The sequence below is a fragment of the Carcharodon carcharias genome, chromosome 14 (assembly GCF_017639515.1).
Source record: "Carcharodon carcharias isolate sCarCar2 chromosome 14, sCarCar2.pri, whole genome shotgun sequence".
Lineage (NCBI taxonomy): Eukaryota > Metazoa > Chordata > Chondrichthyes > Lamniformes > Lamnidae > Carcharodon > Carcharodon carcharias.
Window position 1 is genome coordinate 103,919,239 of NC_054480.1, and position 26,328 is coordinate 103,945,566.

At 42.6% G+C, this 26,328-nt stretch overlaps 1 protein-coding gene across 12 annotated transcripts in view; it reads left to right on the forward strand.

Moving 5' to 3' along the window:
• LOC121286838 (death-associated protein kinase 3-like) overlaps positions 1-26,328 on the forward strand; it is a 44,900-nt gene that overhangs the window by 8,977 nt on the left and 9,595 nt on the right. For 11 of the 12 annotated variants that reach the window (XM_041203919.1, XM_041203927.1, XM_041203924.1 and 8 more), the window contains 6 exons: positions 1,292-1,446; positions 10,858-11,218; positions 14,671-14,800; positions 20,563-20,611; positions 22,151-22,177; positions 25,936-26,088. In XM_041203919.1, coding sequence (XP_041059853.1) covers positions 1,361-1,446; positions 10,858-11,218; positions 14,671-14,800; positions 20,563-20,611; positions 22,151-22,177; positions 25,936-26,088 — 806 coding nt within the window. In that variant the 5' untranslated portion in view covers positions 1,292-1,360. The remainder of the gene's footprint in view (positions 1-1,291; positions 1,447-10,857; positions 11,219-14,670; positions 14,801-20,562; positions 20,612-22,150; positions 22,178-25,935; positions 26,089-26,328) is intronic. The other variant, XM_041203930.1, reaches the window with a different exon arrangement.

A 26,328-nucleotide genomic window follows, 5' to 3' on the forward strand; every position in this document is an offset into this window, starting at 1 on the left:
TAATCAGATATTATGTTCCTCTATGGCTCTTAAGTCAAAAGGAGCTGCTGCTGTTTACTTCAAACTGGAGCATAGAAACATTTCAGTCATTACCTGGATAATTTTCACTGGTGCCTATGCCCCAGACTCAGAGACAGAGGTAGGGACAATTACTTCTGGACACCACACTTTAGGAAGGTTATATTGAAAGGATTGATTTTTGTTGGTTAGGGTTAGTGAAGAATATGGAACCAAACCAGATAAATGACATTAAAATACAGATCAGCTAAGATATTAATTGAATGACAAAACAAGGCTCAAGGGGTTGAATGGCCTATTCCTCTTCCTATAATCCTGTTCTACAAGTCCCCCTATACTGCACTGTAGCTTTTTGACACACCACTTCCAGCAAAGACGTATGTGCATATATGTATGAGTAACAGTAAGTACATTGTACCCTTAAATTGGCGTCATGTTGTCCCTTTGTTGTGTTGTGCACTGGCTTGTGTTGCATATGTAACATGTTCATTGGCCTCACACCAAGCTTGAAGAATTGTGCTAGCTCATTTGACACAAATCAGAACTATATCCACAGTGCCTTGGTTTCAAAGGGGAACAAATAGCGGTGACTTTAATTCCAGGTGTAGGAATTGTGAGTACATTGTGTTTTTGTTGCATGCTTTCATGGTCAGCACACCCCTATACTGTGCAGCACCCTCTTTGGCGCTCTGTCAGTTCCTCTTAAAACCAGGTCATTTTCTAGCAAGAACGCAATAAAATTCAACTTCTACTTTCTTTGTTTGTTAAATGGTATAAATTGTTTTAAATACCGTGTAACATTTTGAAGAATACAGTACATTCATTTAATTCAGGAAGACTTTATTAAATTGAAAAGGTGTACAGAGGGTTCTTGAGATAAAGGCTGTGTGTGTTCACTTTAGATCATTGTGCGTTAAAGCTAAAGAAAGCATCCTGTTTAAGTGGAGCCACTCGCTCCTGACATGATCATATGGTGTAGAAGTGATTGGAAGACAAGTAGCAGTACATGGACTGTACATGTCCCAGTCACACACTGTTCAGGAGCACAAGCGGTGCTGTGAAAGGCTCCTGTTTCATGCCCTTCAAAGAAGTGCTTCAATCTGTTATTGAATCCTCGACCTCTTAAAAATGGTGAATCCTTAAAAGCTGGGTGCATTATTATAAATGTAATGCAATGTTTTTAATTCCCAGTAAATATCATTTGGGCTGTTATGAATGTGTCTTCCAGTTGTTCAACTTAAATGACCATGTGTTGTGTATGTTTGTGTTCCAGACCTGTTGTTGAAATAGGAGGAATTTTCCTGCGTTACAGCATCTCCAGTTGATACTTGAGAAGTGGATAATGACATTGGATCTGACCTGCTCAATGGCAATTTTCAAGCAAGATAATGTGGAGAAGTACTATGAGATGGGTGAAGAGCTGGGGAGGTGAGATAACGGCGCGCTAATTTGTGGTGACTTTGTTATTTTTACAGCCTTGACACTTGTGGCTATGATTTCCCCCTGAACTATTGTACCCTTTTTCACACTGAATTTTAGAAAAGCCAGGTGCTGCACAAAGTTGAGGGATATTGCTTAAATTGGAATCATCCATCTCTTCATCTCCCACCTGTCTGAGTGTAATGAATGTGGGTACATGATTGCAAACGTATTTCAGATGTATCAAGCTGAAGTTAAAAATAAAAGCATAGAAAGATTTCTGAGTTGGATATTTAAACAAGATAAGTAGAATATCAGTGGTAAGGTCATTGACCTGAGTTTGATTGTCTTTCTCCTCCTGGCTTTGATTGTTTTTAGGTTTCTTTTTGCACTTTAAATTAATCCCTTGAGTTAAATGTGTGATTGCAAATGTGTAGGACACTGTAGCTGAATTATAACTTGTCATTATTTACATGCTGATTCCTCGGTCTGCTAGGAGGTTTCAGCTGTAGCTCAGTGGTAGCATTCTTGCCTCAGTTGGAAGGTAGTAGGTTCAAGTCCCACTCCAGAGACTTGAACATGTGACCTAGGCTGGCAAACCAGTGTGGTACCGAGAGAGTGCTGTCTTAAATGAGATATTAAGCCTGTTAGGTGGAGACAGAAGATGCAATGAATACTATTTGAAGAACAGGGGAGTTCTCCCCAGTGTCCAGGTCAATATTTATCCCTCAACCAACGTCATTAGAACAGATTATTTGGTCATGCCATTGTGGAGTTGGAAACAACAATCCATGGAGAGTGAAGGAAAATCCGTGGTGCAATCCAGGCTCCTTCCTGTTAATTTTATAAAGCTTGATCAAGCCCAGTGTTGGTCGAGCAGATTTCCCAAAATGAAAGCAATGTAAGTAGCAGGCTTCAGTCACTGTGACAACCAAGTGGTAATCTTCATCATGTGAGACATGCTAGAGTGGATCAGCGGTTCTGCAGAGTTGCTGCAGCCGTCATTGCGTGCTTGTGTCTGCTTGGAGTTTTAAATGTTCCAGTGTGAGGATGGTCTGAAAATGTGATTACTCTGTCTTAATGTCTGAGTTAAATCCCACCCCAGAGTCCCGAGTACATAAGCTAGGCTGATGTACAACAACAGGGATCGGGAGCTTGTCTGATGGGAAGTATCTTGTCACTCCTTGGCACAGTGTGGATATGGAGCCCCTATTGGGAATAGATAACTGGATGTAGATAGCAATCAAATTTATATTCTAATAAATTTTTTGACTGCATGGAAGATTACAAAGGTTCAGAGCTCTTTAAGATGGCTGCTGCTTCAAGTTTATGCAGATTCTTTGAAGCTTTTTTGAAGCTATTGTTGTCATTCCATTTCTGGTATCGAGCCTTGAAGGACAGGCAGAGCCCAATCACAACATCTGGCTTACTCATCTTGTGCAAACCAACTGTGAGATAATTGACTCATTCTTAGGCAGTGAGTCATTGTTGTCCTGTAGACTGAAGGGCAGACCAAGTGCCTTTATAAGGATAAGTATTTCCTGGAGCACTATTTGTTATGATTAGTTCATCACTTTAGTATTTGAATTACAGACCAATATCTAGGAGCCTTTACATGAGATGGATGTTTTCTGGAAGACTGAAACATTTTCAAACCACAAACTAAAATGTCAGATCTTTTCTTCCATGCTTTCCTCTTCCTTTAATTGGAACTCGGCCATAAAATCTATGTGGAATGGCATATTAATATGCCAACATAAGGTGGCATTGCTGCACAGGAGTTGCTGTGTTCAAAACAACTTTTGTTTAGAAATTTGAGGAACAAAGTTAATGTTTTGGTATCCCTCTGATTTACTTTTTGTTTGCATAGTCTTGCTTTGTTTGATTTGTGTTTTGAAAGGTAACTGAGGAGTCTAAATGTTACACCGAATGTGATTTGCAGTTTTGATTTCTGCTTGACGTTTTTTTCATAAGTTCTTGGAACTCGCAGATTGCCATGCTCTCGTTAGTGAACTGCTGATGACTGGCTCATTAAATATTTTACTTTTTCTCCACTCCTCGTAATTCCTGAGCAGTGTGCTTGTTGTCAATCAGGAGGGTTGTATAGTGCATTGTGGCATCATCGGTCAGGAAACTTGGACAGTGCAGTACAGTGGAGAATGGAACTCAACACACTATCATTGAATTCTCCTTTTTGACAGTAACCTGAGACTCCATTTGCTATCTTTGCTGGTTCAGGTGATGACCATGTTGTTACCACCAAAAACATCAACTCATCACATTGCTGCTGAGTGCTGTGGAAAGGTGAAAGGTGCTTTGTTAATGTATTTTGAGTAATTGTATGAAGGGCAATGAGTTATTTCAAAGTGAAGTCCTTGAATAGGTATTTAGTAACAGTGTATATCAGGTTTTGTTCAACCTTTTTTTGTGGGGTGTCAAATTTCCATTTTTTTTCACTCCGTGGGCTGATGAGCTGATTTCAGAAAGATGCTTGACTTCCTTAAAAAAAAATGAAAAAATAAATAACTTGAGAAAAAAATAAAGCAGCGTTGGTGTAATAAATTTATGTTTTTTAAAAAAAGAATAATTAATAAAAATGACCATTAGACAGACTAAGAGGGTGAGAGTGTGTGTCTGGCTCACTCCAGTCTCAGAGTGTTTACTCACTCAGCCTTACCCATTCTGAAAGAAGGTGAGAGTATATGTTAATATGTGGGGTTTGGGGGGGGGGTGGCGGCGGCGGGGTAACGACGACAGAATCCTGAGATTGGGAGTGAGCCAGCCACCTTCTCACTCTCTCTCACCCATACTCTCTCTCACCCATACTCTCTCTCACCCAGACTCATTCTCACTTACTCTCTCTCTCACTCTCATTCTCTCTCACCCATACTCTCTCTCTCTCTCACTCATACTCTCTCTCTCACTCTCTCTCACACACCCATAATCACACATTCTCTCTCACACACACCCATACTCTTTCTTTCTCTCTCTCTCTCTCACTCACCCATATCATTCTCTCTCTCTCACACCCATACCCACTCTCTCACACACTCACCCATACTCATTCTCTCTCTCTCTCTCTCGCTCTCACCCGTACTCATTCTCTCGCTGTCACCCGTACTCATTCTCTCGCTCTCACCCGTACTCATTCTCTTGCTCTCACCCGTACTCATTCTCTTGCTCTCACCCGTACTCATTCTCTCGCTCTCACCCGTACTCATTCTCTCGCTCTCACCCGTACTCATTCTCTCGCTCTCACCCGTACTCATTCTCTCGCTCTCACCCGTACTCATTCTCTCGCTCTCACCCGTACTCATTCTCTCGCTCTCACCCGCACTCATTCTCTCGCTCTCACCCGTACTCATTCTCTCGCTCTCACCCGTACTCATTCTCTCGCTCTCACCCGTACTCATTCTCTCGCTCTCACCCGTACTCATTCTCTCGCTCTCACCCGTACTCATTCTCTCGCTCTCACCCGTACTCATTCTCTCGCTCTCACCCGTACTCATTCTCTCGCTCTCACCCGTACTCATTCTCTCGCTCTCACCCGTACTCATTCTCTCGCTCTCACCCGTACTCATTCTCTCGCTCTCACCCGTACTCATTCTCTCGCTCTCACCCGTACTCATTCTCTCGCTCTCACCCGTACTCATTCTCTCGCTCTCACCCGTACTCATTCTCTCGCTCTCACCCGTACTCATTCTCTCGCTCTCACCCGTACTCATTCTCTCGCTCTCACCCGTACTCATTCTCTCGCTCTCACCCGTACTCATTCTCTCGCTCTCACCCGTACTCATTCTCTCGCTCTCACCCGTACTCATTCTCTCGCTCTCACCCGTACTCATTCTCTCGCTCTCACCCGTACTCATTCTCTCGCTCTCACCCGTACTCATTCTCTCGCTCTCACCCGTACTCATTCTCTCGCTCTCACCCGTACTCATTCTCTCGCTCTCACCCGTACTCATTCTCTCGCTCTCACCCGTACTCATTCTCTCGCTCTCACCCGTACTCATTCTCTCGCTCTCACCCGTACTCATTCTCTCGCTCTCACCCGTACTCATTCTCTCGCTCTCACCCGTACTCATTCTCTCGCTCTCACCCGTACTCATTCTCTCGCTCTCACCCGTACTCATTCTCTCGCTCTCACCCGTACTCATTCTCTCGCTCTCACCCGTACTCATTCTCTCGCTCTCACCCGTACTCATTCTCTCGCTCTCACCCGTACTCATTCTCTCGCTCTCACCCGTACTCATTCTCTCGCTCTCACCCGTACTCATTCTCTCGCTCTCACCCGTACTCATTCTCTCGCTCTCACCCGTACTCATTCTCTCGCTCTCACCCGTACTCATTCTCTCGCTCTCACCCGTACTCATTCTCTCGCTCTCACCCGTACTCATTCTCTCGCTCTCACCCGTACTCATTCTCTCGCTCTCACCCGTACTCATTCTCTCGCTCTCACCCGTACTCATTCTCTCGCTCTCACCCGTACTCATTCTCTCGCTCTCACCCGTACTCATTCTCTCGCTCTCACCCGTACTCATTCTCTCGCTCTCACCCGTACTCATTCTCTCGCTCTCACCCGTACTCATTCTCTCGCTCTCACCCGTACTCATTCTCTCGCTCTCACCCGTACTCATTCTCTCGCTCTCACCCGTACTCATTCTCTCGCTCTCACCCGTACTCATTCTCTCGCTCTCACCCGTACTCATTCTCTCGCTCTCACCCGTACTCATTCTCTCGCTCTCACCCGTACTCATTCTCTCGCTCTCACCCGTACTCATTCTCTCGCTCTCACCCGTACTCATTCTCTCGCTCTCACCCGTACTCATTCTCTCGCTCTCACCCGTACTCATTCTCTCGCTCTCACCCGTACTCATTCTCTCGCTCTCACCCGTACTCATTCTCTCGCTCTCACCCGTACTCATTCTCTCGCTCTCACCCGTACTCATTCTCTCGCTCTCACCCGTACTCATTCTCTCGCTCTCACCCGTACTCATTCTCTCGCTCTCACCCGTACTCATTCTCTCGCTCTCACCCGTACTCATTCTCTCGCTCTCACCCGTACTCATTCTCTCGCTCTCACCCGTACTCATTCTCTCGCTCTCACCCGTACTCATTCTCTCGCTCTCACCCGTACTCATTCTCTCGCTCTCACCCGTACTCATTCTCTCGCTCTCACCCGTACTCATTCTCTCGCTCTCACCCGTACTCATTCTCTCGCTCTCACCCGTACTCATTCTCTCGCTCTCACCCGTACTCATTCTCTCGCTCTCACCCGTACTCATTCTCTCGCTCTCACCCGTACTCATTCTCTCGCTCTCACCCGTACTCATTCTCTCGCTCTCACCCGTACTCATTCTCTCGCTCTCACCCGTACTCATTCTCTCGCTCTCACCCGTACTCATTCTCTCGCTCTCACCCGTACTCATTCTCTCGCTCTCACCCGTACTCATTCTCTCGCTCTCACCCGTACTCATTCTCTCGCTCTCACCCGTACTCATTCTCTCGCTCTCACCCGTACTCATTCTCTCGCTCTCACCCGTACTCATTCTCTCGCTCTCACCCGTACTCATTCTCTCGCTCTCACCCGTACTCATTCTCTCGCTCTCACCCGTACTCATTCTCTCGCTCTCACCCGTACTCATTCTCTCGCTCTCACCCGTACTCATTCTCTCGCTCTCACCCGTACTCATTCTCTCGCTCTCACCCGTACTCATTCTCTCGCTCTCACCCGTACTCATTCTCTCGCTCTCACCCGTACTCATTCTCTCGCTCTCACCCGTACTCATTCTCTCGCTCTCACCCGTACTCATTCTCTCGCTCTCACCCGTACTCATTCTCTCGCTCTCACCCGTACTCATTCTCTCGCTCTCACCCGTACTCATTCTCTCGCTCTCACCCGTACTCATTCTCTCGCTCTCACCCGTACTCATTCTCTCGCTCTCACCCGTACTCATTCTCTCGCTCTCACCCGTACTCATTCTCTCGCTCTCACCCGTACTCATTCTCTCGCTCTCACCCGTACTCATTCTCTCGCTCTCACCCGTACTCATTCTCTCGCTCTCACCCGTACTCATTCTCTCGCTCTCACCCGTACTCATTCTCTCGCTCTCACCCGTACTCATTCTCCTCGCTCTCACCCGTACTCATTCTCTCGCTCTCACCCGTACTCATTCTCTCGCTCTCACCCGTACTCATTCTCTCGCTCTCACCCGTACTCATTCTCTCGCTCTCACCCGTACTCATTCTCTCGCTCTCACCCGTACTCATTCTCTCGCTCTCTCCGTACTCATTCTCTCGCTCTCACCCGTACTCATTCTCTCGCTCTCACCCGTACTCATTCTCTCGCTCTCACCCGTACTCATTCTCTCGCTCTCACCCGTACTCATTCTCTCGCTCTCACCCGTACTCATTCTCTCGCTCTCACCCGTACTCATTCTCTCGCTCTCTCACCCGTACTCATTCTCTCGCTCTCTCACCCGTACTCATTCTCTCTGTCTCTCTCTGTGTCTCTCTCTGTGTCTCTCTCTGTGTCTCTCTCTGTGTCTCTCTCTGTGTCTCTCTCTGTGTCTCTCTCTGTGTCTCTCTCTGTGTCTCTCTCTCTGTCACTCTCTGTGTCACTCTCTGTGTCACTCTCTGTGTCACTCTCTGTCACTCTCTGTCACTCTCTGTCACTCTCTCTGTCACTCTCTCTGTCACTCTCTGTGTCACTTTCTCTGTCACTCTCTGTGTCACTCTCTCTGTGTCACTCTCTGTGTCACTCTCTCTGTGTCACTCTCTCTGTGTCACTCTCTCTGTGTCACTCTCTCTGTGTCACTCTCTCTGTGTCACTCTCTCTGTGTCTCTCTCTGTGTCACTCTCTGTGTCACTCTCTCATGATCTCTCACACTCACCCGTACTCTCTCTCTGTCTCTCTCACCCGTACTCTCTCTCTGTCTCTCTCACCCGTACTCTCTCTCTGTCTCTCTCACCCGTACTCTCTCTCTCTCTGTCTCTCTCACCCGTACTCTCTCTCTGTCTCTCTCACCCGTACTCTCTCTCTGTCTCTCTCACCCGTACTCTCTCTCTGTCTCTCTCACCCGTACTCTCTCTCTGTCTCTCTCACCCGTACTCTCTCTCTGTCTCTCTCACCCGTACTCTCTCTCTGTCTCTCTCACCCGTACTCTCTCTCTGTCTCTCTCACCCGTACTCTCTCTCTGTCTCTCTCACCCGTACTCTCTCTCTGTCTCTCTCACCCGTACTCTCTCTCTGTCTCTCTCACCCGTACTCTCTCTCTGTCTCTCTCACCCGTACTCTCTCTCTGTCTCTCTCACCCGTACTCTCTCTCTGTCTCTCTCTCTGTCTCTCTCTCTGTCTCTCTCTCTGTCACTCTCTCTGTCACTCTCTCTGTCACTCTCTCTGTCACTCTCTCTGTCACTCTCTCTGTCACTCTCTCTGTCACTCTCTCTGTCACTCTCTCTGTCACTCTCTCTGTCACACTCACCCGTACTCATTCTCTCTCCCCCGCGCTGGCCCTCCCCACCCCTAGGGTAGGGCAGGGGAGAGTGTGTACCTTCACGCCCCGGCCCTGGCAGCCCTCAGGACACTCACCACTGCTTGTCTTCACTGCTCCTTCAATCAGAGACTGTGTCTCTCCCTCTTTGCTGCTGGAAAGGAACTGCCTGTGATTGGAGAAGCAGCCACTTGCAAAATCATGAATTTTACCAACCTTTCTTTCTGGCATTTTGTACATTGGCTCGGGGGCCCGCATAAGGGGGCTTTGTGGGCCACAGTTCAGTCCATGGGCCGCTAGTTTGACAAGCCAGGTGTAGACATAAGCATAGGATTACAAAAAAGGTAATACTAATAGATTGAGGGACTGGGGAAAACTTTGGCAAATGGATTTCAGCATAGGCAGGTGTAAGGTCATTCCTTTTGGATCTAAAAAGGATAGAACAGAGTACTCTCTAAATGGTGAAAGGCTAGAAACAGTAGAGGTCAGAAGAATCTTGCGGGCCCAGATACAAAAATCATTAAATTGTCATAGATATGTGCAATAAAATTATTGAAAAGACTAATGGAATCCTGGCCTATGTTTCTAGAGGATTAGAATACAAGTGGTTAGAAGTCTTGCTACAGCTATACAGAACTCTGCTTAAACCAGGCCTGGAGTACTGTGTTCAGTCTGGGCACCACACCTCAAGAAGAATGTACTTTCTTTGTGGGGCTGGGAGAGTGCAGTGTGGGTTTCCTAGAATGCTAACTAGACTCCAATTACTAGGAGATTATACAAACCAGATTTCTATTTCCTAGAGTTTAATTAGTGATTTGATTGGTTTTCAAGATACTAAGGGGAACAGATGGAGTAGATAGAGGGCAACTGTTTCTACCAACTGGGGAATCTAGGACATGGGACATAGCCTAGAACCAGGCCTGGCAGGAGTGAAGTTTGGAAACACTTCCAAGGGCAAAAGATGGTAAAAGATTGAACTCTTTTTCAGCAAGAGAGTTGATGCTGGGCCAGTTGTCAATTTTAAATCTCAGATTAATGCATTTCTTTAGATCATAATTAAGGAATGTGGGGCATAGGTGGGTGTATGGAGTTAGAGCCCTGAATGGTGGAACAGGCTTGAGTGCCTAAATGGCTGATTCCTGTTCTATGTTCTTAAACTGTACCCTGTCCACATGAGAAACAAGAGTTTCACAAAAATGTGCTCTGGTTGCTTATCCTATAGATAAATAGTATCTCTCAAGATTCTTTTAGCAGGTTTGTTAATGGTACCAAGCCATGATGTAGGTGACTAGGGAGATTGATAGTATTGAGAGATGTGGACAAATGAAGCGGATGGGCTAAAGATGAGTGGAGTTCAATGTGTAAATTAGAAGGTGACTCTCATTAGTATAGAAAATGTAAACCACGTCTATGATTTATATGTGTATGATTGAACTTGGGTGCTTGTATGTATTTTTCTCAGGGGGAGGTGCCTTTTAAGTTGAAAAGATAGGTTAATGTTTCAGGTTAGGGTCATGTGTCGGAGCATAGGAACAGGAGAATGCCATTCAGTCCCTTGAGCCTTTTCTGCCATGCAGTTAGATCACGAATGATCTGTATCTTAACTCTGTTTACCTGCCTTGGTTCCCATTCCCTTAATACACCTAACTAACAAAAGTCTATCAATCTCTGTTTTGAAAATTTCAACTGACCTAGCCCCAAGACCATTGTAGGGGAGAGAGTTCCAGATTTCCACCACCCTTTGCATGATGAAGTGTTTGCTGACACCAATCTGAAAAAATAAACCACTCTTTCTGTTATTCAATGCTGATGATTGGGCTGTGTGCTTCTAGTGTTTTCTGCTGATCCCTGGAATACCGATGGCGCTCTGAGTTGTTGCCTCTCTCTATCCATCTCAGTTAATCACTCTCCTCTGTTCATTCTCTCAGCGGCCAATTTGCTATTGTGAAGAAATGTCGTGAGAAAAGCACCAACATTGAGTACGCGGCAAAGTTCATCAAGAAGCGACGCCTGTCTTCTAGCCGCCGAGGGGTGAGCCTTGAGGAGATCGAACGAGAGGTGAACATTCTGAGGGAGATCCAGCATCCAAACATCATCACTTTGCATGATATCTTTGAGAACAAGACAGATGTTATTCTCATTCTCGAGCTGGTGTCGGGAGGGGAGCTCTTTGACTTTCTAGCTGAGAAAGAGTCGTTGACAGAGGAGGAGGCAACTGAATTTCTCAAACAGATTTTGGATGGCGTACACTACCTGCATTCGAAGAAGATTGCTCACTTTGACCTCAAGGTTTGGCTTGTGTGGCTCAGTGCTTTTAAAAGAAGGCATGAGGCGTACTATATAAATAATTTAACCATATAGTCAATAGGTTTTTAAAACCGGAGGTTGCTGTCACTATTCACTGCTTCTCAATTTATGATGTCTTTTCAGCTTCGGCTGTGTGATGCACTCTGACCTTGGTTGTTCATGTTGACATGTTAATTTTGTTTTTATTTATAGATATTTTGTTGTTTTGGACAGCTGCGTGCTAGGCCTTGGTTGAGGAATGTGTTGAGATATACAATATGTTGTTCACTCCCTGCAGCTTGTCAGCAGTTTCCTGTTACTATTCAACTTTCTGGACAGATTTATTTGATTTGGCCAAGCGCTGCTTTCTAATAATTATCCCAGTCATGTCATAATAAATCAAAAATGCATCGGCACCTTATAGCAAAATCAAAATACTATGGATGCTGGAAATCTGAAATAAGAGCAAAAAATATTGTAAGTACTCAGTGGTCTGGCAGCATGTGTAGAGGGAGAAGCAGAGTTAACATTTCAGGTTAGCAGACAGGCCAGTGACCTAAAATTTTAACACTCTTTCTCCCTCCGCAGATGCTGCCTGACCTGAGTATTTCCAACAATTTTTGTTTATTTCAAGTGCCTTAAAGAGACTGGCTCCTAGGCTCCATCTGGTACTTGCAACTATTGGCCTTCAAGCTGCATCATTAGAATTGGATGAAGCAAGTCTCTCATTCTCTGTCAGTCTTTGCTCCTCCACCTCCTTCCTGTTAGGCAGCAGTGATTTGTTTGCCTTTTCACCCTAAAGTGGACTAGGTAACTAAGCAACCAAAGGGATAATGCCAGTTGGGACAAGTTTTCATATTGCCATTATTACTTTTGAAACTACATAGGTACAGTAATAACGCTCACCTCTGAGTCAAAAGATTATGGGTTCAAGCTCCACTTCAGGATTTCAGCATGTAGATGAGGCTGGCATTCTATGCCGTACTGAGAGAGCTCTGCATTGTCGGAGGTACTGCTATTAGGGTGAGCCATTAACTGAGACCCTGCCTACTCAGGTAGGCGTAAAAGAGGAGCCTGGGAGTTCTCCCAGTGTCCTGCCAATATTTATCCCTCAATCAACACCAGAAAAAGCAGATTATTGTCTACATGGATCACTGTCACTAAAGTGGGAAAACTAGCTGATTTTCTCTATTGTAAGCAGGGTAGTTGAGCCCCTGCCCCTACCCTGGTTGAGGTCAGCTAACTCTGTCCGGTTCACTTTTGAATTGCAATGTTTATGGGCAGTAAGGCTAGGCTACTTGCTAGATAAACTCTGAGCCATGAGAGGAGCACGCTGTCAGATTTTCTTCACATAAAGAAGCAGATTCCTGTACAAAACCTGGAAGGCCAGCACTCCCATGTTGTAGTAGGTGGCTGTGCTGGCACACTGTGTCACAGGATATATGTGCCGTGTAAACTGGAGTATTGTGGAGGTTGGGCTTTGGTGCCAAGACTTGCACTTAAAGAATTAAATGTCACGCAAGTGGCTTTGCTATCTTAAGGAAGGATGGGTGTAGTGTTTTTGTTTTTTATGTTTTGCAGTCGTTCCCTTTGTGATTCAATTTTGAGCTATGAAGAGCGTCAGTGCCAGAGGCTTACAGTGAATATACTGAGGATCATGTCACTTAGGGTGGTTTCATTAACTGTCAATACAATATTAAGAATATTATTCTTTAAATGTTTACTTAGCCATTAAAAGATGCAGCACTGCTTGTCTCAACTACACTTTGTGGGAGAGCATTCCATACTGGAGCACCTCTTCCCACATACAGACATTTCTCTCACTTCCTCTCTTCATTCTTGACCATTATAAACCAATCCCTCATCACTGACTTCCTGACCAGAGGAAATAGTATCTCCCTATTCATTATCAAGATTTCATAATTAAAAAATTCTCTATTAAATCTTCGTTAGTCTTCTCTGCTCAGTATAAATAGTTGCAACCTCTCAATTCTCCTGCTAATTATAGTCCTTCACCTTTGGTATCATCGTAGTGAATCTATACTATACACTTTCTTGATCTTTAATGCCCTTTTTATAATGGGGTGCCTTAAAATGGGGAGCACAACCTAACTATTGCCTTGTGCAAGTTTATTATAACAGATTTGCTTTTGCATTTATCTTCAAGGAAAATAGGAGGAATAAGAAAAACAAAGGGTTAATAGTGATATCAGAGGAGGGCTTGCTTTCCCAAATGTTTGAGCTGTGCGGAGGCCTTGCTGCCTACTAGAGAAACTCACTAAGAGTTTTGAAGGTTTTCTGTACTCTGGTTAAAAATTAACCACCTCCTTCATCCAAGCCTCATATAGCTTTCTTCTGTAATAGAAGAATATGAATTTGTGTGGACATTGGCTATTTTGGGCTTACCCCATTATTTATTTGCATTAAGACTTTGAAAATAGAAGATATACATATTTTACAAAATGCCCTCCTTACGTTTTGATTTCATTCCAACCAATTACCATCTTCGTTTGACAAAATGGTTCATTGTGCCATTCACAATTACCCTACCAGAATTTCCTGTACTGCACTTTAATCAACCTAAAAACTGCTTTAGTGCATAAATCAATAAGACACACTGGCTCAGATCTGTGGAAGTCAATCCCACTGGTCATACGAACCAGCTCAACAAAACTTTTGTTCAAGTCCAAAGTGAAAAAGATTCTTGACTGATATTCTTAGTAATAATATACTGACAAATATCTGACCATTGGTCTGTTATACCATTCACATTATTTTTATGCTTAAGTTATATACTGCTCTCAATACTCATCCTTCTTGCTCTCCTTTTTGAATCAGCACTCTCCCATTGTAAATGTGTGAACTCTTGAATTGCAATTAACTGTAATTATCTCAGTGTATAACATGAAGATTCAGCTTTCTGGCTTTCATTCCTATCAATACATCGTGATTCTTGTATTTCTCTATTTCTTTCTTCTTTCTCTACTTCCTTTGGAGCTAACCTTCAAGCAATTGTACACGACCTACCCCCCCCCCATACAAAAATATATAATGACAATCGATATATGCTGATTTACTTGAGTCTCGAAATTGTTGTAAATGTTACAATCGTAATCATTTGGATTGTGTGCAAATTGTATGGAAATAAAGTTTTAAAAGTTTCATATCTTTTTAAAAAAGGTTTCATTACCCAGTGTGTGTCGTACCATATTACCTGACTAATGGTAATCGAGGCATGGAAGTGATCTAAAGAATTAGGATTTCCAAGAAAGGTTTCAGATGGATGAAGGAAAATAATGTCATTTGAATGACTTCATTATACCTGGTGTTACATAAAGATCAGCCTGAGTTGACAATTGTGTTAGTTTGCAGGAATCTGCTTTAAGGTTTTTACACACTGCATACACAGTAAATTTTCTCAATGCCTTGATCTTCCTTTTGTTTACCTTTCCTAGCCTGAAAATATTATGCTTCTGGATAAGAATGTACCCAATCCCCGCATCAAGCTGATCGATTTTGGTATTGCACACAAGATTGAGGATGGGAATGAGTTCAAAAATATCTTTGGAACTCCTGAGTTTGTTGGTCAGTATGTTACTTTGCATTGTGTGAGAGTTTTAGCCATTCAGCAGTCTGTCCTAATACAAAAGATATTCAAATATTTGTGTATTTTGGCAGCACTAGCTCTGAGGCGAGGAGTCAGTTGTCTAAGATACAGATCATCATAATAACATGAATGGGGGAAACAGGCTCAAGGGGCTGAATGGCCTACTCCTGTTCCTTTATTTCTATGTCTTCTGAGCAGCAATACATAACAGCAACATGCACTTATATAGTGTCTTTAACATATTAAAACCCGTTAAGATGCTTCACTGTGGTTTCAAACAAAATTCAACGCCAACCTATAAAAGGAGGTATTAGAGCAGATAATCAAAAACTTTTGCCTTAGAAGCGCCTTAGAGGAGGGAAGTGAGGCCAAGAGGTTTAAGGAAGGATCCCCAGAGCTTAGGACCTCAACAGCTAAACACGTAGCCACCAAGCACTTCAAACTGGAGATGTGCATGAGGTCAGAATTGGAGGTGCACAGATATCTCAAAGGGTTGTAGGGCTGGAGGAGTTTAGAGGTGGGGACATTCAAGGCCGTGGTGGGATTTGAAAATGAAGATTTTAAAATCAAGGCATTGCTTAACTGGGAGCCAATGTAAGTCAGCAAGCACAGGGGTGATGGTAAGCGGGACTTGATGCGAGTTAAAATATGTGCAGCAGAGTTTTGAATGACCTTTAATTTGAGGATGATAGCTGGGTTGCCAGCCTTCAGAGCGTGTGGAGATAACAATGGCATGGGTAGGGATTTCAACAGCAGATGAGCTGAGGCAGTAGGTGAGTCAGGTGATATTACAGTGTTGGGAATAGGCGGTCATCATAATGGCACAGATGAGTGCTGGAAGTTCATCTCAGGTGAATTATGACACCAAGGTTGTGAGCCATCTAGTTCAAATTAACAGTTGCCAAGGAGTAGGTGGTGAGGAAACAGAGTTTTTGGTGGGGACTGAAGGGAAAAGCAAAGCCATTGTCAGTTTTTAGTTGCAGGAAATTTTTGCTCGTCCAGTAGTGGATGTCAGACAAGCAGTTTGACAATTTAGAGACAGTGGAGGGCTTAGAGAGGTAGCGATGAGGTGAAGCTGGTGATGTCATTATACATAGAATCATAGAATAGTTATAGGAGAGGAGGAGGCCATTTGGCCCATTGTGTTTGTGCCTGCTCTCTGCAAGAGCAATTCACCAATGCACTCCCCTGTCCTTTTCTCCGTAGTTGTGCAAATTTTTCCTCTTTGGATAATGATACAATATGTCTTTGAAAACCACGATTAAATCTGATTCCACAAAACACAGTACATTCCAGATCGTAACGAATTGTTGCGTAAAAGAAGTTTTTCCTCACATCGCCATTGCTTCTTTTGAAAATCACTTAAATCAGCGTCCTCTGTTTCTCGATCCTTCCACTAGTGGGAACATTTTCTCCCTATCTACTGTATCTAGATTCAAGACCCTCATGATTTTGAACACTCCTATTAAATGTCCTCTCAACTTTCTCTTCTTCAAGGAAAACAGCACCAGCTTTTCCAATCTATGCTTGTAACTGAAGTTGCTCGTCTCTGGAACCATTCTTGTGAATCTTTTCTGTACCCTCTTTAATACCTTCACATCCTTCCTAAAGTGTGATGCCCAGAACTGAATGCAATACTGCAGTTTAGGCTGAACCAGTGTTTTATATAGGTTTATCATAACTTCATTGCTTTTGTATTCTTTACCCCTATTTATAAAACCTAGGATCACATATGCCTTATTAACCATGCTGTTAATCTGCCCTGCCACCTTCAATAATTTGTGCACATATAAATTCAGGTTCCCATATCCCTGCAGTCCCTTTAGAATTGTACTCTTTATTTTATATCGCCTCTCCATGTTCTTCCTACCAAAATTAATCACTTCCCTCAATTAAATTTCATCTGCCACTTGTCTGCCCATTTCATCGTTCTATGTCCTTTTGAAGTTTAACATTATCCTGCTCACAGTTCATAATACTTCCAAGTGTTGTGTCATCTGCAAACATATACACATATATACATACATATAGGGGCCCTGATCCCTGGGGAACCCCACTATAAACCTTCTTCCAGTTCAAAAAAGAACCGTTCACATTACTCCATGTTGCTGCTGTCCCTTTTATTCCATGAGTCTGTTGTGTGGCACTTTATCAAATACTTTTTGGAAGTCCATGTACACTATATCAACATTACTCATCTACCCTCTGTGTTACCTCATCAAAACTTTACCAAGTTAGTTAACCACGATTTGCCCTTAACAAGGCTTTTCTTAATTAATCCGCATTTGTGCAAGTGACTTGATTTTGTCCCAAATTATTGTTTCTAAAGTCTTCTGCACCACCAAAGTTAAACTGACTGTCTGTAGTTGTTGAGCTTATCCTTAAACCCTTGTTCATAAAAGGGTTGCACATTTGCAATCCTCCAGTCCTCTGGCACCACCCCTGTATGTGGAATTCTCTTTCCCAGAAAGCTGTGGAGGCTGGGTCATCGAGTGTATTCAAGGCTGAGTTAGATGGATTTTTGATAGATAAGGGAGAAAGTGTTGCGGGTGGCAGAGAGGAAAGTGGAGTCGTGACCACAACCAGATTAGCCACGATATCTTATCGAATGGTGGAGCATGCTCAAAGGCTGAATAGCACACTCCTGCCCCTGAGTCCTATGTATCAAAGGATAATTGGAAAATTATGGTCAGTGCATTCGCAATTTCCACCCTTGCTTCCCTTGGTATCCTTGGATGCATCTCATCCAGTCCTGGTGATTTATCAACTTCAAGTAAAACCAGCCTATTTAATACCTCTTTATCAATTTTTAACCTAATTATGTCTCAACTCCCTTCATTTTCTCTATGACTTGGGCAGCATCTTCTTCCTCGATAAAGACAGATGCAAAATACCCATTTAGTACTTTGGGAATGCCCCTGCCTCCATGTGTAAATCCTCTTTTAGGTCCCTAATCAGCTCCACTCCTCCTTTTACAAACCTTTTACTATTCATATTCCTGTTTACATATACCTGAAGCCTAACACTATTTTCGATTGTTGCCAATGGGCAGCATGTTCCATCTCAACTCAATATGCTGTCTCATCTGAGTTCACTGCCTTCCTAAATCCCTTAATCTCTCCCTTCATTTATATGCTCCTGGATCTGTATTCTCGGCCAACCCATTGATAAGAACATTACGCCCCTTTATTTTGACCAACTGCATCGGAAAAGGAACAATGTCCAGGGTAGCAGGGAGAAGGCTGGAGAATGTCACAAGGTGAATTGCTCATTTGGAGAGCTGGTGCAGAAACAACAGGCTGAATAGCCTTTTTCAATTCTGTGATCATACGAATTAGGAGCAGCAGTAGGCTGCTTAGCCGCTCAAGCCTGCTTTGGCATTAAATAAGATCATAGCTGATCTGAGTGTAACCTCAACTCTACATTCCCACCTAGCCCCAAGAACTTTTCACCCCCTTTCTTATCAAGAATCTGTCTAGCTCTGCCTTAAAAGCATTCAAAGAATCTGCTTCCACTGCCTTTTGAGGAAGAGGGTTCCAAAGACACTGAACCCTCAGAGAAAAAATTTCTCCTCCTCTCTATCTTAAATGGGTGACCCCTTATTTTTAAACAGTGACACCTAATTCTAGATTCTTCAAGAAAAAGAAACATCCTTTCCACATCCACCTTGTCAAGACCCCTCAGGCTCTTATATGTTTCAATCAAGCCACCTCCTACTCTTCTAAACTCCAGCAGATGCAAGCATCCTTCCTTAAATAAGGAGAACAATACTGTACACAGTATTCCAGATGTGGTCTCAGTAATGCCATGTGTAACTGAACTCTATTTTTGTATTCCGTTCCCCTCACAAACAATAACATTCTATTAGCTTTCCTAATTGCTTGCTGTACCTACATGCTAACCTTTTGTGATTCATGCACGAGGACACCCAGATCCCTCTGCACCCCAGCGCTCTGCAATCTCTCACCATTTAGATAATATGTTTCTTTTTCATTCTTCCTGCCAAAATGGACATTGTCACATTTCCCATATTATGCTCCATTTGCCAGATCTTTGCCCACTCATTTAACCTATCTATAATCCTTTGTAACCTCCTCATGTCCTCTTCACTTTCCTACATATCTTTGTATCATCAGCAAATTTAGCAACCACACCTTCAGTTCCTTCATCCAAGTCATTTACATAAATTGTAAAAGGTTGAGGCCCCAATCCTGATAACTGTGTTACACCTTGTCGGCCAGAAAATAATCCATTTATGCTTACTCTGTTTCCTGTTAGCTAGCCAATCTTCTATCCTTGCCAATATCACACCCCCATGCCATGAGCTTTTATTTTCAGCAATAAACCTTGATGTGGCACCTTATATGCATACCAGAAACCTAGGTACAGTATATGCGCCGGTTCCCCTTTATCCACAGCACATATTACTTCTCCAAAGAACTCCAATAAATTGGTTAAACATGATTTCCCTCTCACGTTGACTCTGCCTGATTACCTTGAATTTAACTAAGTGCCCTGCTATAACGTCTTTAATGATGGCTTCTAATATTTTCCCTCTGACAGATGTTAAGCTAACTGGCCTGTAGTTTCCTGCTTTCTGTCTCCCTTTTTGTATAAATCAGACCGTATAATGGACAGAGCATCTACTGGAAGCACCTGGCTCTGCACCTAAAGCGCTGTAAGCTGCAGGGCTATGGGCCGGATGCAGGAAAATGGGATTAGACAGGGCACCTGGGTGTCCTCGGGCTGGCATGGACCAGATGGGCTGTAACTTTTCTATGGTTCTAAGGTTTGAATTTATCTCTGAGCTTGTTGCACTTTGAGAGCACTTTGCTGTTTTGAAACTCGAAGTCCGATCACAATGGCCTCATAATTGCTTTCCTTCTCTCTTCTCTCCCTATCAATGTAGCCATCTTACCTTCATCTACAGGTCAGAGTTATGATTTTGTTGAAATTTTATAAAGCTCTGATTAGGCCTGAACTAGAGTATTGATCCCCCACAGTTTTGGAAGGATGTCAGGGTCTTGAGAGAGTGCAGAGTAGATTCACCAGAATGGTTCCAGTGCTGAGGAATTTTAATTACAAGGTTAGGTTTGACAAGCTGTTGTTGGAGCAAAGGAGATGTGATAGAAGTGTATGAAATTATGACAGGTTTAGATAAAGTAGACATAGCAAAACTGTTCCCATTAGCTCATGGTACAAGGACTAGAGGACACAAATTTAATGTCTTGGGGCAAGAGATGCAGGAGGAATATGAGGAAGAACTTCCTCATGCAGCGAGTGGTAATGACTTGGAATTCACAACCCACAAAGGGGATGGAGGCAGAAATGATCAATGATTTCAAAAGGAAATTAGATGGGCACTTGAAGGAAATAAACTTGCAGATCTACAGGGATCGAGCGGGGTCTGGGATTAACTGGATTGCTCTGCAGAGAGCCAGCATGACTTTGAGGGCCCTTGGGCATGGAAGATCCCATTAAACTGACTAAAATATCTGAGGAATTTCACAATTTCAGTGATTGAAATATTCTTGCTTGGTGCTTGTAGGGAGGGGTGAAAAATATAACAGCACTGCATTGATCTCAATTACTCTATTCATGTTATTGGTTTTAAGAAAAGAAACATTCATACTATATTTATCAACCATTATCATTTGTTCTTCCCTCTTTCTCCTGTCCATTCCCTTACAGCACTAGGAATGTAGCACATTGAACACTTTTTTTCTTTTTCTTCCATTAGCTCCTGAGATAGTAAATTATGAGCCTTTGGCTTTGGAAGCAGACATGTGGTAAGATCACCCTTATTCCCTTAATGAAATGTGCTATTGTTTTTTTTATAGTAGATATATTATTTTCATTTCCTTCCTCTGCCCTTGGCTTCAGCTTCCCTCCTCCTGAAGACCAACCTAGGCTGCAGTGCAGTTCATGTGTGCTGACTGCCTTTCTGTAGCTCTTGCAATTAACCATTGAACATATGTGCTGAGGCATAAAATCTCAGCAGGATATCCAACTGTGAGAGGTATAACAGCTGGTCATGTTCTTGACCTTGCAACGTGTTTGCAGATAGCATTGTTGGGAGATGACCAGAGCAACTCCTGAGTATATTTTGTATTGCATTGCAGTAATCTATTTTTTGATTTAAATGGGTGTAAGAATTTCAGAAATAGGTTCAACTGTACTGAGATCACATTTCTAATTTTAAGCCTTTCTATAATCTAGACATTGCTTCTCTTGGTTGCTGGAACCCAGTAAATTGATGTACCCAATGTTCTTGTTTTATGGCTCTCCTTAGAAAGAGTGTGCAGTCACTAAGTTATTTTGGTGCCATTTGTAGGAACTTGGCTTTTAAGTGAGTTCATTTTGTTATTGGTTTTGATCTTCACACAAGCCTAATGCTGACTATGCCAGTGTATTGAGAGTTATGGTTTACAAAGTGTCATAGAACTCAGCAATATGGTTAAGTGAATGGGCCAAAATTTGGCAGATGGAGTTTAACATGGATAAGTGTGAGGTTATCCATTTTGGTCAGAAGAATAAAAAGGCGACTTATTATTTAAATGGAGAGAAACTTCAGAATGCTTCAGTGCAGAGGGATCTGGGTGTCCTCATGCATGAATCGCTGAAAGCTAGTATGCAGGTAAAGCAGGTAATGAGGAAGGCAAATGGAATTTTGGCATTTATTGCTAAAGGAATAGAGTATAAAAATAAGCAAGTGTTGTTGCAACTGTACAAGGCATTGGTGAGACCGCACCTGGAGCACTGTGCAGTTTTGGTCCCCTTACTTGAGGAAGGATGTAGTTGCACTGGAGGCGGTTCAGAGGAAGTTCACTAAATTGATTCCAGAGATGCAGGGCTTGTCTTATGAGGAGAGATTGAGCAGTTTAGGTCTATACTCCCTAGAGTTTAGAAGGATGAGAGGTGATCTAATTGAGGTATATAAGACGCTAAAGGGTTTAGACAAAGTAGATGTGGAGTGCATGTTTTCTCTTGTGGGGCATTCTAGAATGAGAGGCCATAGTTTTAGGCTAAGGGGTGATAGATTTAAATCAGAGATGAGGAATTACTTTTCACAAAGGGTCGTGAATCTGTGGAATTCACTACCTCAGAGTGCAGTGGTTGCCGGGATGCTGAATAAATTTGGGGAGGAGATAGACAGATTTTTAATTAGTAATGGGTTGAAAGGTTATAGGGAGAGGGCGGGAAATTGAAGTTGAGGCCTAAATGAGATCAGCCATGATCGTATTAAATGGCGGGGCAGGCTCAAGGGGCTGAATTGCTTACTCCTGCTCCTAGTTCTTATGTTCTTATGTTCTTTCTTTGAATTGCAGGAGCATTGGTGTGATCACCTATATTCTGTAAGTATGTCAGTGATGCTGCTTCACGCCTGAATTCCTGAAGAGTATTGTATAATTCAGACTATAATTCCAGTTCATTGTAAATGATCTAGTAAGGTCTTGCCAAAGCACGTTCTTTGTAGGCAGTTGAAATAATTACATATTCACTTTTGATTATGAAGCATTTTTAGAGCTAAGTATTGTGACTGAGCATGTATCCTGCAATAAGGTAAAAGTCTTTTGATTTGGTGCTGATTTTTCTTCCTTCTCTGACATTCACTCCAGAGGCACCAGCAGCCCTCTTTACCCAAGTTGCCATTCTTATATTTAAAAAAAAAATGCTAGTTTGTTTTCTACTGCCTCTCAGCCTCCCTCCTCCCTTTCTGGCCAACCTTCCCCTGACCCCGTGCCTTCTCAGCTTCACCAACCCCCTACACCCACCTTGTACCTCACTTCCCAGCCAACTGTCTACATCCAAGCTCACAGAAAAATACTTTCCATCAGGAGGTCAGAGGCAGTGACCTGGTTAGTTTAATTTTTGCTTCCATTCCTGCCCAGGGCTGCTGAATTCAATTACAGTGACTAAATACTAGCCTTGTCTGAAATAAGCCAACACAAACATGACATCAAATCTGGAAGATTTTGGTCTCTGTATTAAGTGCTACCATGGGATGTCTTGGTACACTTGGCTACCAGGATATTAGAGTAATGGATTAGGTGTTGGGTCCAATTTAGCCTCTGTAAAGTGCCCCGCAATACCTATTCCTGGGATGCGGTGTAGCCCCGAATACTCTTGAAACACGTTTCCTCTGCATCCGTGAGCCTGGGTTGAAAGCAGCTCTTTCAAATAGGTAGGAACATTTAAATTAAATGCTGATGATGTAGTGGTAATGTCAAAACAATAATGTAAGTAGTTCCTTCTCAGGTATTGTCCTGCTTCCTCTCAAACAGCCATGCTTGCTCCTTCATCAAAGAAAACACCCTCACCCCCTCTGTCCTTTCAAACTGCTGCTCCATCTCCAATCACCTTCCCCCTCAAGTCCTAAAAGTATTGTCAGCCCCTTAAGTTTCTGCCCATTTTCCCAACAATTCCATGTTTGAACCTCTCCAATCAGGCTTCTGCCCTGCACTGTAATAACCCTAATCAAAGTCACATTTGACAAAGAGAAAGCTGGAAATATTCAGCAGGTCAGGCAGCATCTGGAGAGAGAAAGTGAGTGTGTGTTAAATTTTCAGATAAATGACCTTTCTTTTGTTCTGATTAAATGTAATTGACTTGTGTTTCACTTTCTACAGAAGCTGCCTGACCTGCTGAGCATTTGCAGCATTATTTGTTTTATTTCAGATTTCGAATATCCGCAGTATTTTGCTCACATGTGACACCCGCTGTGACCATGGTGCATTGACTTCCTCATAATTCTCCATCTCCCTGCAGTTTTTGACCATACCAGGTTACCTGATAACTTCTTAAAAATTCTTTCAAGGGATGTGGGCGTTGCTGGCTAGGCCAGCATTTTTTATTGCTCATATCTAATTGCCCTTGAGAAGGTGGTGGTGAGCTGCCTTCTTAAAATGCTGCAGTCCATGTGGTGTAGGTACACCTACTGTACTGTTAGGGATGGAGTTCCAGGATTTTGACCTAACGACAGTGAAGGAACGGCGAAATAGTTCCAAGTCATGATGGTTTGTGGTTTGATGGGGAACTTGCAGGTGATGGTGTTCCCATCCATCTGTTGCCCTTGTCCTAGGTGGTAGAGGTCGCAGGTTTGAAAGATGCTGTTGAAGGAGCCTTGGTGAGTTGCTACAGTTCATCTTATAGATTTTAACAGCAGCAAAATGGAGTAGGAATGCCATAGAATTAGTGTTATATGACCTTGATATTTGCAGGCTAGTTTGTGCTCGAACTGGAGTATAAAAGATATGCAGAGGAGAAACAAAAAACTTTGTATGTCTTTTCTTAACAGAAGTCCTTGTGCCAATCCCTTGATAATCAAAGTTAACAAGGAACATGTTAAGTGGTAAATCTGCTGTGATGCGGTTGTGTACTTTAAGGGGAACATAATCATTGATCAGTTAACCATAACGAGACCCTTTTCAGGGGAAGGTTGGTCAGACAAAAAATCTCTACTTGACTACTCTTAATAACATGCTTTGCTATCTAAGATCTTGGATTAAATCAAGCATCCAAGGTTATATAAAAACAGAAAATGCTGGAAATACTTAGCAGGTCACAGACCTGAAAAATTAACTCCGATTTTCTCCCCACAGATGCTGACTGACTTGAGTGTTTCCAAGATTTTTTGTTTTCATTTCCAATTTCCAGCATCCACAGAGTTTTGCTTTGTGTTCTCTAAAAATATATATTCTGTGTCTATGTTTTAACTTGAAAGCTAGCCTTGGTGAAGAGTGACCAATTTGTTAAGCTGCCTGAAATATAGCTTAATTCAGACAAGTGAAGGTACCTAAAGCTTTAGCTTTGACCTTCATGGAATCTTACAGAACAGGAGGAGGCTATTTGACCCTTCACACCTGTGTTGTCTCTTTGAAGAGCAATCCAATTAGTCCCACTTTGTTATTTTCTCCATAGCCTTCAAATTCTTCCTTTTCAAGAACATAATCTTTAAAATTTACTAATTTAATAAGTTTGAAAGTTACTATTGAAATGGCTTCCACTGTGCTTTCAGATCATGCATCCCAGGTCATCATAACTCTCTGGGTAAATGAGTTTATCCTCATCTTCCAATTACATTACATTACCCTCTTAAGGGCAATTAGGATGGGCAATAAAAGCTGGTTTAGGCAGCGATATCCACATCCCGTGAAAGAATAAAAAATAGACTCTGCTGGTTACTAACCCTCCTTCCAGTGAAAAAAGCTTCTCCCTGCCTGTATCAAAATTTTTCATAATTTGCCTCTATTAAATCCCCCTTAATCTTTCCTGCTATATGGAGAACAATCCAGCTTCTCTAGTGTCTATATACAGCTGAATCTTGAATAATTTCCACAATTTTCAGTATGCAATTATATTGAGACAAGTATGAAAAATTTGTAGATTGAAATTCAAGGTGTGTAACAGTATAATCCAAGAGTTAACTCAGTAATAAAATATCTGGAAATATTGAGATATACCTAAATAATGAAGCATGTGTCAGATAGATATTGGAGGGGAAAGAATATGTGCTGATATACAAGGAGGATTAAAGGTGACACATGTTAAAAGACTGGTGCTGGAAATCTGAAACAAAAATAGAAAATGCTGATAATACTCAGCATCTGTGAAGAGAAACAAAGCTATTTATGGGCTATAGCATGCTGAACATAGCTAAAGGTCTGATTTTGAACCTGAGCTAAGGTGAATGGTGTGAAAATGTTGAGTTATTATGCTGCATGTAATTAATTAGCAACTATATTATGCTTGCCTGCGTAGAATATAGTAGTTAGTGATGGGTCTCCTTTTCTTCTTCAGCCCTTGAAATCTGAGGTGAGCTAAATGTTAAATACTCGAACAATATTGTTTCCTGTATTCCAATTTTGCTGATTGAACTGTGGCTTCTGTATGATGATTCCATCCGTGCAAAATTTTGGACAGAAATCTATTTCTTGATTGCTATATTTGTAAGAAAATGTTTAATATGTAAAAATCTCCCTTCTTTCAGATTAGTTGAATTAATTATGATCCAAAGTTGCACGTCCACTTTGGACTGAAGAACCAGCCAGTTGAATGTTGTATGTTGCTGGTGAATACTTAGTGACAGAAATGTCTTTTTTCCCATCACCAGTTTGAGCGGTGCTTCTCCATTTCTTGGTGAAACCAAACAAGAAACCTTAACAAACATTTCTGCTGTGAACTATGACTTTGATGAAGAATATTTCAGCAACACCAGTGAGTTAGCGAAGGACTTCATCCGTAGGCTTCTGGTAAAAGACCCAAAGTAAGAATTACTTTTGTCAAATTCATGGTAGTAGTGAGCATCAAATGCACCTTTACTGAGTTAGAAGGAACAGTTGTTTAACATAAAGATTTTACTCTAAGGTTTATGGATTTACTTCTTTAAAAATAATTTTATTCAAAATTGCTATTTCCTACCTCTAGTATAATCACCTTCCCACACCCCAAACTTGCCTCCTTACAACTCAAAACAGACCAGATATTCATGCAGTTGAACATTTGG